At 43.3% G+C, this 15,206-nt stretch overlaps 1 protein-coding gene across 1 annotated transcript in view; it reads right to left on the bottom strand.

Moving 5' to 3' along the window:
* Positions 1 to 15,206, bottom strand: part of LOC122115845 (acyl-CoA desaturase 1-like) — a 34,919-nt gene that overhangs the window by 13,446 nt on the left and 6,267 nt on the right. The window contains exons 3-6 of the mRNA XM_042689412.1: positions 11,907 to 12,183; positions 8,838 to 8,968; positions 6,985 to 7,190; positions 5,093 to 5,325 (exon numbers count right to left, since the gene is read on the bottom strand). Coding sequence (XP_042545346.1) covers positions 5,093 to 5,325; positions 6,985 to 7,190; positions 8,838 to 8,968; positions 11,907 to 12,183 — 847 coding nt within the window. The remainder of the gene's footprint in view (positions 1 to 5,092; positions 5,326 to 6,984; positions 7,191 to 8,837; positions 8,969 to 11,906; positions 12,184 to 15,206) is intronic.

Consider the following 15,206-nt stretch of genomic DNA (forward strand, 5'->3'; position numbering starts at 1 on the left):
AGCTATTGTGTTACAACCATACAGTAACACTTCTTAACTTTCTGGCCTCCCGGGAATACAGAGTCTCACCCAATAAGGTACAGGTGGTTCAGTAGTTCATGACTTATCTGAGTGTTCAATTCACTCCCACCACAAGGCTATTACTATCCCCAGAAAACAATCTGATTACTCACTACCCCACCCATTCCACTAACTCTGAGCCTCTCTCTATTTTGGGTCTAGCCAGCTACCTCAGGTCCTGGATCCCTAACAACTCCCTCCCAACATGTCCCTTACATGAGGCAGCTAGAGGGTCACCCCTTTACGTCCCCTCCTCTCCCATTTCTCACGTTAGGAGGCTCCAATGGCCCTTATTGCAGGACCAGCCCTCAGTCCGTGGGATCTTTCATGCCCATTTTTCCTGCACGTAACTGAAAACCAGGTTTCTGCATTGGGCATTTTAGGTCAACAGATCAGACCCTTTATTTGTGCCAGTTGCTTACTTGTTGAAATGCCTGGACCCTACCATTAGGGGCTGGGCTCCCTGCCTCCACGTCCTAGCCACCTCTTCTGTCTTAATACAGGAGGCAAAGAAGCTGACCTTTGCCACAGCCCTTACCATCCTTTCCCACCATCACCTCTCTAAGTTGCTAACCTGTAAGGGCCTATAAACTATGCCTTCCTCCCATATTCTCTCCCTTCAGGTGTTGCTGGTAGGAGACCTCACTCTGACCTTCCAGCCCTGCCCTCCGCTAAACCCCTCCACCCTATTACCCATTCTAGATACAAAGACCTTGCTAGCACACTCCTGTGTGGAAACTGGAGAACGTGCTACCTCACCCAGACTACATTAGTGAAGGGCCAGTTTACCTGGTTTATTGATGGCAGCTCCTTCCTCTGGGAAGGCTCACAGGTGGCTAGATATGCTGTTGTGTTGATTTCTGGTGTTGTGGAGTTTGGCCCCCTGTCTTTCCAGACCACCAATTGACAGGCTGAGTTTGTAATCCTAACATGGGCCTTCCATCTGGCCTCAGGCATTCCCTGATGGTACACACAGACTCTAAATATGCTTTCCATACTGTCCTTTCTCATGCAGCTGTTTGGAAGGAATGAGGCCTGCTAACAACCAAGGGGTTGTAATAAATAGTTCAGTAATAAATAGTTCATATATTACAGCTCTTAAAACCCTCTTTTCTCCCCTCAGCCATTGACATAGTTCACTGCAGGGGCCACAGGTCAGATGACTCAGTTATAACTAAAGGAAACAGCCTGGCTGATGAAACTGCCAAATGGGCTACAATGTCCTCAAAACAACAGACATTAACACTAACACTAACAGAGGATTCTGCCCATCTCTTTAGGCAAGATATCCTTAAATACCTCTACCATCTTTTCTACCCCAGACAGGGGCCTTAAAGGAGTTCCTAAAACAGAGCCTTCTCCTAACCCCAGAAGACACACAATTTCTCACACAGCTGTCACAGACCTGGGAAGTATGGGCAAACCCAAATACCAATGTGCAGCCTACTCCCTTTCCAATCCATCAGGCTCGAGGTAACTCCCAGGAGTGGATTGGCAAATTGATTTTACCCATGTGCCAACCGTCCACAAATACAAGTACCTGGTGGTGCTTGTAGACACCTTCACAGGATGGATAGAGGCATTTCCTACCACCATTAAGAGGGCCTCCTCTGTTTCTCAGCATCTCTTACAGGAAATAATTCTCTGCTTTGGCCTGCCTGCTTCCATCCAGATAGACAATGGCCTGGAATTTGTCTCCTCCATGATCCAGCTATTGACTAAGTCTCTAAATATCTCCTGTTCTTTTCATAATCCTTATCACCCTCAGTCTTAGAGGGAGGTAGAATATGCCAACTACTCCCTTAAGCAAACTCTGACCAAACTATCCCTTGAACTGCATCTAGATTGGCTAAAGCTTTTACCTTTCGCTCTTTTCTGCTTAAGGGTCTTGCCAAGAAAGCCTCTAATGTTAAGTCCTTTTGAAGTTATGTATGGCCACCCACCTTTGTATCCCCTATTTCGGGCTTCAGACTCTCCTTTACCCCTTCTCCCATGCTGTCTTCTTTCTCTCAGCACCTGTGCAGTTTTCTCTGGAAATATGTGGATCAATATAGCCCTAAACCCTTCACATTGTCCTCTAGGCCCTCCATCAATGCTGGGGACCTAGTGTACATTTCAAAAAAATACCTGCCATGGACACCTGGTTCCACCAAGCTTTCTGCTAAGTGCTATTCAGTAATTCTCTCTACTCTCACAATGGTACAGGTTCAGGGCTGTCCACACTGGATTCATTTCTGCCACATCAAATGCCACCTCTCTGATCAACCTTCATACACCTCCAAACCAATGGGACCCCCTGTCTCTATGAATAAGAAAGATTGAACCCAGTCTTCTTCCTGTCATTGAGGAACCAGAGGACCCCACACTGGACAAGGAACATCTTCATAACCATCAGGACCTTGGTCAACTTCATGTACCCACCCCACCTCCTATTAACTACCTCACCCCTCTCAGCTGGAAGTAGCTCCAGAAAAAGACCTTTGCCCATACTCCCTGCCTGGTACTGTATATATAAAATCAAAAAGGGGGGTGGGGAATGTAAGCCAGCAAATGTCCCCTCACAGACCTAGGCTCTGCACTCCATGGCAGTGCCTGTGGGCAGGTGAGACACCGCCCCTCTCCAGCCTCAGGTAAAACATCTCCAGTCCTGACTGTATAAAAGGATCCTCTGAGGAGCCAGACAGTGCCATGTTCTCCTCTTCCTCCTGAGAACTTGGCCTTGTCAGCTCTGTTGGAAATAAATCTTTCTCCTCTATGTGACTTTTGTCCTTGTGGTCTTTTGGGTTACTTTTCCTTTCATAAGTAAAGAATAACTAATAATAGGTCTTTTGCTGGGCACTGATGGCTCATGCTTGTAATCCTAGCTGCTCTGAGGCTAGATCTGAGGATTGCAGTTCAAAGGCAGCCTGGGCAGAAAAATCCATAAGACTCTTATCTTCAATTAACCACCAGAAAACAGAAGGCAATGCTGTGGCTCAAGGTAGTAGACTACTAGCCTTGAGCAAAAAGAGCTCAGGGATAGCTCCCAAGCCATTAGTTCAAGACCCATGACTGACCAAAAAATCAAAAATAAACAAACAAACAAGTAAATAAATAAATTAAATGTCTTTTGAGGGTAAATATATCTCCATATAATCTAAGCATCATGGCTCATGATTGTGAAGTAACGTAAAGACTACATCTAAGTAAGTCACCCTGTTCTCCCAGCCATCCTATTGCCTAACCAGGAGATGGAGGATGTCCACCCAGCTTCAGAGGCCTGAAGGTGAGACAAGCCATCCTTTGAATTGCAGATGCCTATCTCAGTAGGTACAGCAAAGAGAGCTGTCTGTTTTAGAGGATATGCAGATATCATGTTGGTTCGCCCTGGGAAGCTGCTTCTTGTGCTTTATGTTGGGGCTTTGTGGTTTTTGTCTTTAAAACCTTGGTGCAGGCTTTGTGCAGCAGAAGAGGGAGCGGGGTATGCTAGTCTTTGAGATAACAGTCCACCATGTAGACACTGGCTTTCTAATAAAGACTCCCAATTCCATTTCTCCAAATGTATCAGTAGCTCACCAACTGGATTGACTTTATAACAATTGTAATCCCAGCACTTGAGAGAATTGTGAGTTCTTGGATAGTCTAGGATACATAAGGAGCCACTCTTAAAATACAGTAAATAAACACATACCTTTATATGTATGTACACACTGACCACAAAAGTGCCCCCATATAGAGTGAGAATGATCTAAATAGCAAGCTAGTGATGAAGTGCTGCCAAACAAGCCTCCAGCTAGGACATTACTCTGTACAATGGTGATCCATAGTATCAACTAAGAAGTAGGCGGGGAGTTGGGGGATAAGGCTGAAACTAAGTGTACTGACAGAGAATGCTAACTTTCACGCTGGTGTTCACAGCCAAGTTCTGAGTGGGCATTTATCAGGCCTAGGTGTCAGATTGAAAAGGAGAATGATCATGTGTGGCAACCTGGACAGGAAGAGGCAGGTCAATGCGGACTTAAAGGAAGGTCAGTATGATCAGAGAGAAGAAAATGTGATTGAGAACAGTGATTCAAGAAGCACAAGAATTAGAATGGCAGAAAAGAGAGCTAGAGGAGAGACAGGGTAGGATAAAATGTAGGAAAGAGCAGGTATATAGAAGACAGCGGCAACAGGAACCAAATACAAGACTGACAACCAATTAAAAAGGCCTGTCATAAGGCAGCTGAAATTGGGGAACAGTCATTAAATTATTTAGAATGCTCTTACATCTTAGTATAATTATTCTGTTCAGAAAAATGTAAGAAAAAGCCAGGTGCTGTTGGCTCATGCCTATAATCCTAGCTACTCTGAGGCTGAGATCTGAGGATCATGGTTCAATAACAGCAGAAAAGTCCATGAGACTCTCATCTCCAATAAACTACTGAGAACAGTTAGGAAGTGGTGCTGTGACTCAAGTGGTAGAACTATAGCCTTAAGCAGAAGCAGCTCAGGGACAGTGCCAGGACCACCCTCTCCCCCTCCCCAACCAAAAAGTTAATGTAAGAACTGTCAAGCCTAGGTGATTTATTTAAACACGAATCAAAGTTAGAATAAGTGCAATGGTAGATGGGGCTAAGAGGAGCATATGAAATCATAGCAAGGAGATTACATACACTTTCACAGAAGAACTTGAAGTGTATCAACCTAGCTTATATTACAGAATCAGTCAATATAAAATACACATCTTATTGGCCTCTCTACTGATCCGACTTTTCTAATTATGTATCACCTGCCCAAAACAAGACTGTAGCCCAGACCAAAGGTGACTAGAGAAAGGAAAGCTTAGAATAGTTCAATAGGCATGCCATTTGGAAATGGATTTGGAAGTGGAAGTGTTGCTTTTCCCTTTTTTTTTTTTTTTTTTGCATAAAACTTGTTTCATGACTTGCAAGTATATCCCCATTTAGTAAACACTAGTTTTTTTTAGGGTCACAAAATGTCTTAAATACAAACTTAGCTGATAGTGCTGGCTCCATACTGAATGTGGTCATGTTGTACACTGCTGACTTACCCAGAGTTGCCAGTGAAATCAAGACAGTTTCACGGGCCTCAATGTTCTTGTCGTAAGGGCGATATCCATAGAGGTGAGCAACGCTGTTCACTAGCCAGATCATATTGAGCACTGCAGCATATCGCAGGAAAGCAGCAACATACAAGCTGTGCTGAAAAGTTTCACCCCAACAATACCAGGGCACTAGTGTGGGCAGGATGAAGCACATTAACAGGACGCTGGGCTTGTAGTACCTACATGAGAGACCACACAGTGAGAATATGAACAGGATTTTCACACAAGCCTGGATTACTCATTCTTTCTGGGCTGGGCCCAGCATTCCCTCTGTGAATATAGAGGAAAACAAGCCAAAGGGAATGGATGGACCATCTTTTGAGAAGACAGAGTTGTCTTTTCACTGTTTTATATAATGCTGTATAAATGTGCTAAATAAATATTCTAAGATCTTCCACATTAGGAATGCAAAGGACAGGGATATGAATATCATGTTTTGATTTTTAAATGCATTGTTTCCTTTTGTGTGTGCTGTTCCTAGGGCTTGAACTCAGGATATGGGCACTTCCCTGAACTTTTGTGTTCAAAACTAGCACTCTGCCACTGAAGCCATAGCTCCACTTCAAGATTTTTGGAGGGCCGTTGGAGATAAAAGTCTTCATAGACCTCCTGCCCAGGATGCCTTTGAACCACTATCCTCTGATCTCAGCCTCTTGAGGAGCTAAGATTACAGACCTGAGCCACTGGTACACAGATTGCATCCTTTCTTTTCATGAGACCACAGGTCATGTTGGTCAAACAGGCAGGGTCACATCACAGTCACATCAGCTAAATTCTGGAGACCTTTCTCTTGCTCATCTGTGTCACTGGCAGAAAGCATGGCAAATGTCATGCCTTCATTTCCTGTTACCACACCTTAGTTCTTTGCTTGGCTTTTCCCTCAGGAAGTACACTCAGTGTCTGTGACCACAACTTTTCTCTCCTTCAGGAGACCCTGTTTCCTTCAGTTGCATATAGACAAAAGCCATTGACTTTGCCTATGTGCCTCAGACACATCTTCTGTTTTGATGTCACTGACATTCCTACATCAAACTCTTTCCCTATCTTGTCACTGCTTCCTTGGCTTGAGTCCCCCCTACCATCTATCTTGTGTTTCCACTTCTCATCTCTCTGCCTGAATGGTACTTTCACTTGTCCTGAAGAAGCCTCTTGAAAGCATATCTGACTTTGACACATGGAAACTCTTTTATGATTCCCTGTTGATGATGAAATGAATCCTAAATTTATATCAAAGAGTCTACCAGAGCGATCTCTGTCTACCTTTCAGTCCCTTTCCCTGTCATACTATAAACTGCAAGCAGAAAGACTGTTGCAGGTACCAGCTTGATGTGTTAGCTCATGCTTTCTTTCTGTTTGAACTATCTACTCGTCAATATTCATTATGGTCTCTCTATGTAGGTTGGCTCAGTCATATTTTGTTCATGCACCTTGACCTCCTTTTCCTCATTGACCAAGTTGTTTTCGTTTGTACCATCCTAGTACAGATATGATTCTGCTTTGTATAATGGTTATTGGGTACTTTCCCTATCCCTCTACTCTACTCTGCTAAAAACTCAAATGAAAGACATCAACCCCGTTCACTTATCTGTCTCTGACTATCCTGCTTCAGTGAAATTAGTGGTGTTTAATTGGTTTCATTAAAATAGCTCAGAGAGAAAGGAACAGAAAAATAAAACATGGCTTTTGGGCTTTTAGACCATAAAAATGGTCAAAATTATAATTTTGAAAATTTGAATATGGAAACAGGAAATTATTCAGGTATTAAATTACATGTCCTAAGAGAGAGTTATTCTCCCTAAATTCCAATTTCCAAGGCCACACCCCAGTGCAATCCTCACCTCCTCTGGAACATCACCAGTTTCTCAGCTTTGAGGTCAGACAGGTCCAGCAAACTACCCTTCTCTCTGACAGCTGGGTGTTTACGCACAAGCAGCCAACCCACATGACAGAAGAAGAAGCCACGGCGAGAATTGTGAGGATCAGCATGAGTCTCTGTGAACTTGTGGTGCACACGGTGATCTCGGGTCCATTCATACACATCATTCTGGATGGGACAGAAGGAAAACTAGGCCTTAGGAGACATGTCCTCTAGGGAGGATTGGTGTGCCAAGATGTCTGCAAGGGTCCAGAGCTCTAAGCTCAGCATTACAGTTCCCAGGACCTAGACTCCAAAATAGGCATACGGCCTGCCTTCTTCTCAGCATTTGCTCCTGATACCAGTGTGAAAAATCAACTTCAAATTCCCAAGCCCTGGAATAGTACTGATGCTTCCTGAAGGTTATGTGGCAGTACCAAAGGAGTTTCATTAGCCAAGAACTGCAATTCTTCATCAGGCTAGGATGAAGAGAAGGGTACTCTTAGGAGTGAAATCCCTGAGCACAGAGTACAAGCCAGATGGTATGGACCCTTAGGTGCTGCTCTCTGGATAAAACTTCAAGAAGCTTCATCCTGATGCTTTCCCACATGATAGGTACCCAACACAATAATTATGTGATCATGACCATGAGCACATTTCCAAAGACCTTCTGGTCTTTTTAGAGACTCTATCTATCCTTCCAAAATTTGTCAGTCTGTCTCTTCCTTCCCTTTGCTTCATGAGGACATTGGGAACCTCAAGAAGAAGTTGTGCAGGCAGGGATGATTAGGCATATGTAGGGAGCTCTTCAGATATTGCCAGGGCAGTGGAGGCTAATTTGGGCTCATTTTTTCTCTTCTCTAAGTTATGCCTCACATAACAACTATAGCTAGGGAGTTCCCCTTCCCTAATTATCTTAATCTTTTGTGAAAAGCTTGCTGCCTGAACCACTATCAGTACTTGATTTGGCCAGCATGGCATCCCTAGTTAACACTATAAGGCTAGTTTAACCTCATCTTTTAGTGACTCAGTTTTGTTATCTGTAAAGTAGGCATAACACTGCCATCTATTTCCTGGGACCTCAGTAGCGAGTTAATGATTTAATCTGTATCAGCTTTTTACACATAGTCATTGTGCACAAGTATTCACTCATGTGTGTGTGTGTGTGTGTATACATGTGTGTGAATACATGAGTGGACATATAAGCTTGTCATGGAGCATAAAGTCAGGTCCTTGGTGCTGTCTTTAGCTTTTTTGCTCAGTGCTGTTTTGCTCTGCTACTTGGGCCACAGTTCCACATCTGGGTTTTTGGTAGTTAATTGGAAAGAAGAGTTTCACAGAATTTCCTGCCCAAGCTGACATCAATCTGATCCTCAGATGTTGGTCTATTTAGCAACTAGGATTACAAGTGAGAGCCAATAGTATCTAGCTGTGTTGACCCTACTTATCAGCAAGTATGACTGTGTGCTATGTCACCTTTAATCCCATCATCTTGAGTCCTAACATAGTCATCTTTACATTTAGTGTCCACCCAGAAACCTAGGTCTCCAGAAACCTAGGTCAGGGCCAGGCTTTTATACTATGGTCCTCTATTCTGAAGGGCCACAATGGCCATGCAGTTTCATAAAACATAGACCTTGGATGAAAATGACCATATACCTGGTGAGCCTTTCCTCTCTACTTTCTTCTCAGTGACTCCAGCTGAAGTGACCAGATGAGATTGGAAAAGGCCATGTCTGACCTGCTGGGACGCCTCTCCAGGTGCCAGTCCCCTTCACTCTATCCTGGATCGTTGATAGGATGGAGACACAGAGCTGAGCCCTGCCAGCTGCTCACCTGGAATGCCATGGAGTTGGCAATGATGAGGAAGAGCCTCAGAGGCAGCCGTGCTTTGTAGGTCCGGTGGCTCCACAGGCGATGAGCCCCTGCTGTGATGCCCAGGATACTGACTACATAGCACAGAAAAGCTGCCAGGATAAAATAGTAGGAGAGTCACCACCTGATGGGAGTAGAGCCAGGGGAGGCATGTCAAAGCACTCCTGTGATGCCAGAGCCAGCTTCTTTAGAGTTTAGGAGAAGATCTGCTTTACCTTGAACCCTAGGAATGCCTTAGTCTTGGGCTTCTAAGTTTTACTACTTGAAAATCTGTGCTCATCACTTACCCTCTCCTCCCAAGAATGGAGATAAGGAGTCCCAGGAGCTAAGAAGACATAAAGACAAGCAAAGGAATAGGGCTCTCAGTCACTTGTAATTGTCAAACCATAGGCATAAGTTTCTATTTCCTTTGGCCTTCAGCTGACCTTTCTGAAGTGTTCAGGCAGAGTATCATTTCCAAAGGTGTACTAAATATATTAGTCAGAGTAATTTAGACACTGCTCAATTGAAAGTGACTTACATTTTGGTTTGCCAACCGACACAACAGCATTTCAGTATTATAGCAGGCGCTATGGCCCCCTGAGGGGCCCCACACAGAGTCATATTTGCATAATGGCTCAAGCTTTATCAAAATTGTTAATATTCTCATATTTACCATACAGCTTGAACAGGATAAATACTATGAGCACTCCATGTCACAGTTGAGTGAACAGATGAAGTGAGAGGTATGTTATTTAAGGTCACAGGGATCGTAAAAGTGAAGCCATGTTTCAAGCTAGGTTATCTGTCTCTGATGATGGAGAATCCAAGAATGGAATTCTGCAGGGCTTCAGGATTGCCTTCCCTACCATGCTGATGGCTTGCAAGTTCAGGATCTCTAGTGGCTAAGGGGTTCCTTGGCATACCCATCCTTCCCTCTGTTCAGCGGCACTAGGAGGACAGGATGAAGCCTTGGTTAAAAATTTATAACTTATGCTGGGAGAATAGATTGAAACAATAGGTTATCTATGGTTATAGAACTTCATGGAAGGCATCATACACTTCATAAGTTGTCCTGCTATACTGCAGCAAGAAGAGATTTCTATACAGCTTTCTCTTCTCTCCTGCTATCTCCTTCATCTTATCCCTTCCTTCATGATGCCCAGGAAGGCCATAGGATCAGTATTATCTTAACAAAAGTTCTGGCCACAATTCTTCAGGTCTCGGATTGAGACCCAGGGGAGATGTGGCCAAGCCATATAGTGATTGATACCATCTTCTCATATACAATGCTTCACAGGTAATTAGGGAAAGTCAGGGTCATATAATTATCAGGAAGGAAGATCCTGGGATCAGGAAAATCAGAAATCCTCAGCTCAGAGCCAAGAAATCACGTACAATTGTTTCATGTTGCAGACATATTGGTTCTGAAAGAACACGCAATGCTCATTAACAGTGGAATTGGAACAAGAACCCAGGCACTAGGTTCATGTTTTATTATTTATCATGTGCCCAGCTCAAGTCACTTCTATTCATTCTCTATCACCAAGGAAAGACTGTCAGTGGCCATACTGATGGTTAAGCAACATCTTGTAGATTTGCCCTAAGAAGTGGCTTGGGGAGATTTTATCTTTCAGACCCTCAATGATGTCAGAAATATTTCTCAGCCTTGCCTGATGGGCTCTTCTGAACAGCTCTAAAAATAAGAGGACATCTCCAAATCTAAAAATTTTCAGTTTCCTTTGGAATATAAACAGGAAAAGCACCTAAAGTCTACAGGTGGGAAGAGAAAATGCCCAAGCTAAGACCTCTGTGATTCTTTTTTTTTTAATTAATTAATTTTTTTAATGTGAGAATACTGTACAGAGGAGCTACAATTACATGGGCGAGATAACGAGTACCTTTCTTATCAAGCATTGTTGCCTCCTCTTTGTTTCCCCTTCCCATACTCCCCTCACCTCTCCCCACCCAATTCTCCCCCTATTCTTTTGTTTTTTAATCATAGAGGAAGTTTGAAATCCACATTTCACATAGACACTCTGTCAACCTAATCACTCATCAAAAAGCCCTGATCGAGTAGAATAAGTCAGCATTTTACCTCTGTGTACCAATTTCTGTCCAAACTCACAGTAGATCCACACAAGCAACACACTTAAAGCTAGATATCATAGCCTTAATGCTAGGGTGGCATTATGATCCCTGCACATTTTCCAGGGTGGCTAATCACAGACTGGTCAACCTAAGAACAGAGTGAGGCCTACAGGGAGTATCCTGGCTGCAAGGGGCTTGCCACTGATGAACCAGTTTGTGAAGAATCTCCTGGGAAGAAGAGGCAGAGAAGGAAACCCATTCTTCCTCTCGATTCATAATGGTAAAGCCCATAGTACATGGTACAGCTTATAGTACACCAGCTAAAGAACATAAGTGTCCCTCTAAAACTCTTGAACAATACACAAGCTAATTTTTCCTGGTCTATAGTTGAAGCTTCCTTCAGTGGCATTGATGAAGCCATGTAACCGAGAAACATAGTCTAAACATGTATTGTTATCCTCTACTTGGTACTCAGCAAAACTGTTTTCCCGAGGATCAAAGATTTTAGTTGTATTTCTCCAGGGTACTGGAAGGATTTCCCAAAACAAAACCCAGGAATCAGATCCCTCAACCTAGAATACCTAAAAGGCTCAGGTGGCAGTGGCACCTCCTCGCTGATCAGTCCTATATTACTACCATCCACGACAGCTACCTACTAATCCCCTCCCAGTGGACTGTTCATTCTCCTGTCTTCTGGAGAGACCACACTAGTCTCCACTCCCAGACTAGTCAGCCTCCCTGGAAACAAAGACAAATGGCTGGAAACCCAGATTGAGAGGGGATGATGTCCTTTGTGGATCCCAATTCCATCAGGCTCTATTCCAGCTCAGCCAGCCTCCCAGGAACCAGAGAAATAGCTGGGAAACAAGACAGGGGACACTGTCCTATGTGGGACCACACCTCATTAAAGAGCAGGGAAAAAAACCTGGGCACTGGCTCCGGAAGAGGAGAGCTGCTTACCCCAGAGCCAGGTGTAGGCCTTGCAGCCAGGAACCAGGGTGATCCCATAGAGGGCTCGCAGGTGCAGCAGAGCCATGAGGATGACATTTCTCCACACATACTCAAGCTTGGGTGGGGGGCCCACCTCATCCTGGTAGGTGGGGTCATAGATGTCCTCTTTCATTTCGGGGCGGATGTCTTCTACTAAGTGGAGGGCCATCTCCTTCAGCTTCTCTCTTTTATTCTGCAGGTCCATAGAAAGAGGTGCCGTGGTGGTGGTTGTAGAGGAATCAGAAATCTACAAGGAGAGAGCATAGTGTGTGAGGAGAGAGCAGATGCCTGGTAGGTGACTGGGAGCACTGGGCTCTGTGCTGCACTGTGGTTAGAGTACATTAGAGGCACAGACCTTGCTCTAGTGCTTTAGGTGACAAGATTAAAGGAGGAAGTCTCTTGAAATTGTGCAGGTAGATGGTGGTAGAACCTCAAGGTGAAGGGGTAGAACTGAAATGACTGCTTCACTGCATTTTCTTTAAACTTGGTGAAAGAAAAGTTGATGAATCAACTGTTCAAGATGAAATTCACATTTTCACCAACAGATGGCAGCACATCAAGCACTCTGAAGCTCTTAACTGTCTTCCTTGCCCATGTCAGGAAACAGAATGTAGGGGGAAGGAAGGAAGGAAGGAAAGAAGGAAGGAAGGAAGGAAGGAAGGAAGGAAGGAAGGAAGGAAGGAAGGAAGGAAGGAAGGAAGGAAGGAGAGTGAGAGAAAGAAAGGAAAAAAGGAAGAAAGGAAGGAAGGGAGGAAGGAAGGAGAAGAGTAAGGAAAAGAGGAAAGAAAGAAAGAAAGAAAAAGAAAGAAAGAAAGATGTATGTATATGGAAATGCATTGTTTTTGGCTAAATTCCTGCACCAAGCCTGGAGACCAGACTAGTCCCCAAAGCAATCATTCATTCCAAATGTGTAAATGTCTAATTCTTCAAAGTTTTTCACAAGAGTGATGTTGCAGTGTATTCATCTCAGTGTGATAATAAGTTTCATGCCTTGTAAAACAGCATCTTAGGGGGCGGAGGATGTGGCTTAGTGGTAGAGTCCTTATTTAGCATGCATGAAGCCCTAGGTTTGATTCCTCAGTACCATATAAAGAGAAAAGCCAGAAGTGGCTCTGTGGGTCAAGTGGTAGAGTGCTAGGCTTGAGCAAAAGAAGCTCAGGGACCTTGCCAGGCCCTGTAGTTCAAGCCCTAAGACTGGCAAACAAACAAACAAACAAACAAAAGCCCCAGTACCGGATAGCATCTTGATGTGAGCTCATCATATTAAAAATAATAATTAACCAATTTTATTTTGTTTTTCTAGTAGTGTTCTTAAAACACTACAGCTTGGTGAACAGTTTAAATGAGTATAAGTCATATTAAAAACAAGAGTTTTTTTCTTAGTGAGTTATTAAATAGATGCAGCCAAAATTATGCAAGTCCATAGAAAGAGATGTTGTGATGGTGGTTGTAGAGAAATCAGAGATCTACAAGGAGAGAGCATAGTGTGTGAGGAGAGAGCTGATGCCTGGTAGGTGACTGGGAGCACTGGGCTCTGTGCTGCACTGTGGTTAGGGTACATTAGAGGCACAGACCTTGCCCCAGTGCATTAGGTGGCAAAATTAAGAGGAAGTCTCTCGAAATTGTGCAGGTAGATGGTGGTAAAACCTCAAGGTGAAGGAGTAGAATTCAAGTGACTGATTCACTGGTATTTAAAAAAATTTTTAATTTGGTATTTTTAAATACCAAAAGAAGTTTATTAAAGTTTCACTATGTATAAAAGTTTAGGCTTATGGACTTTACTATATCATCATGGTGAATTATAAAACAGAATAATTAAGGATCAACTACTTCAAAGCTTTTCAAAACATTAAACATTGGCACGTTAAGAACATACTGTCAATCCTAAAATGGTATCGACAGGCACATGCTTGGATTTTATCTATAAATCTTACCATTAAAAACCCTAACAAATCCTCAGCAGATACATGGCTTTTCATTACTTCTGTGAGGCTAATACCTCCCTCAAAAATCAGAGATGAAGATCTTGTTTTTTCTTTTTTTGGTCAGTCATGGGGCTTGAACTTAGGGCTGGAGTGCTGTCTCTTTTTGCTCAAAGCTCACACTCTACCACTTTGAGCCACAGTGCCACTACCGAATTTTGAGTGGTTAATTGGATGTAAGAGTCTCACAGACTTTGCTGTCCCAGTTGGCTTTGAACCATGATCCTCATACCTTAGCCTCCTGATAAGCTAGGATTATGGTGTGAGCCACTAGTGCCCAGCTTAGTATATATGTCTTAATGGGTCATAGCCATTACACCCTTTAAAAAGTTGACATAATTGGGCTAGTCTGCTTCTGAGCATAAATTGACTTAAGCTATAATCTTAAGTGATAAGATCTGTTCTCAGCAAGACCTTAAGAACTTGTTCCCTGAGTATAACTCTATTTATCCACTTTCAATGAATGATGTGTGGGGCCAAGAACATTCTCTCATCTAACCTAGAAACAGTGGCCCACAAGCAGCCCATTGGGCTTACAAAAGCAAATCAATTTAGGAGTTCATGACACTGAACCAAAACTCCTACTGTATCCCAATTCCAGTTAGGAGAGCTACATTTCAAAGGCTTCTCTTCAGAGTTCATGAATGTAAGATTAATTGATGGTACTTCTGCATCAGCATAGTGAACGAACATCAGGCAGGAAAGTACAAGTTGTTTACTGAGACAGATGCTGTCAAAGTAAGTTAAGAATGTCACACCATAACTCCTAGAAACTTTTTTTTTCTGTCCAAGAACTGACTGGATTGACAAGACTTAAACACTACCAAGCCCAAAACACAACCTTTTGTTTGGTGAGTAGCATACACTAAGCAAGGACTCTACCCCAACCCTCCTTCTGAGACAAGGTCTAGGCTGCCCAGGCTGATATACTCCTGGAAGCCCAAGGATTTCCTGCCTCAGGCGCTCCAGTTGCTCCCAAATACAATCTTCATTCACATAAACTATAAAACATGACAGGTATTAAAAATAGTCACTCTTTGGGCTGGGACGGTGGCTCAGTGGTAGAGTGCTTGCCTTGCATGCATGAGGCCCTGGGTTCCATTCCTCAGTATCACATAAGCAGAAAAAGTTGGAAGTGGCACTGTGGCTCAAGTGGTAGACCATTCAAACAGAAAATCAAGGACTTTCCCATACCAGCTTCAACCAACATAAGTAAGGACGATCACGATGTGTCCTTATCGTTATTATTATTATAAATCTTATTATTGTCATCATTGTAATTTCCATC

Source organism: Dipodomys spectabilis, unplaced genomic scaffold (assembly GCF_019054845.1).
Source record: "Dipodomys spectabilis isolate Male_0828 unplaced genomic scaffold, ASM1905484v1 ptg000125l, whole genome shotgun sequence".
NCBI lineage: Eukaryota > Metazoa > Chordata > Mammalia > Rodentia > Heteromyidae > Dipodomys > Dipodomys spectabilis.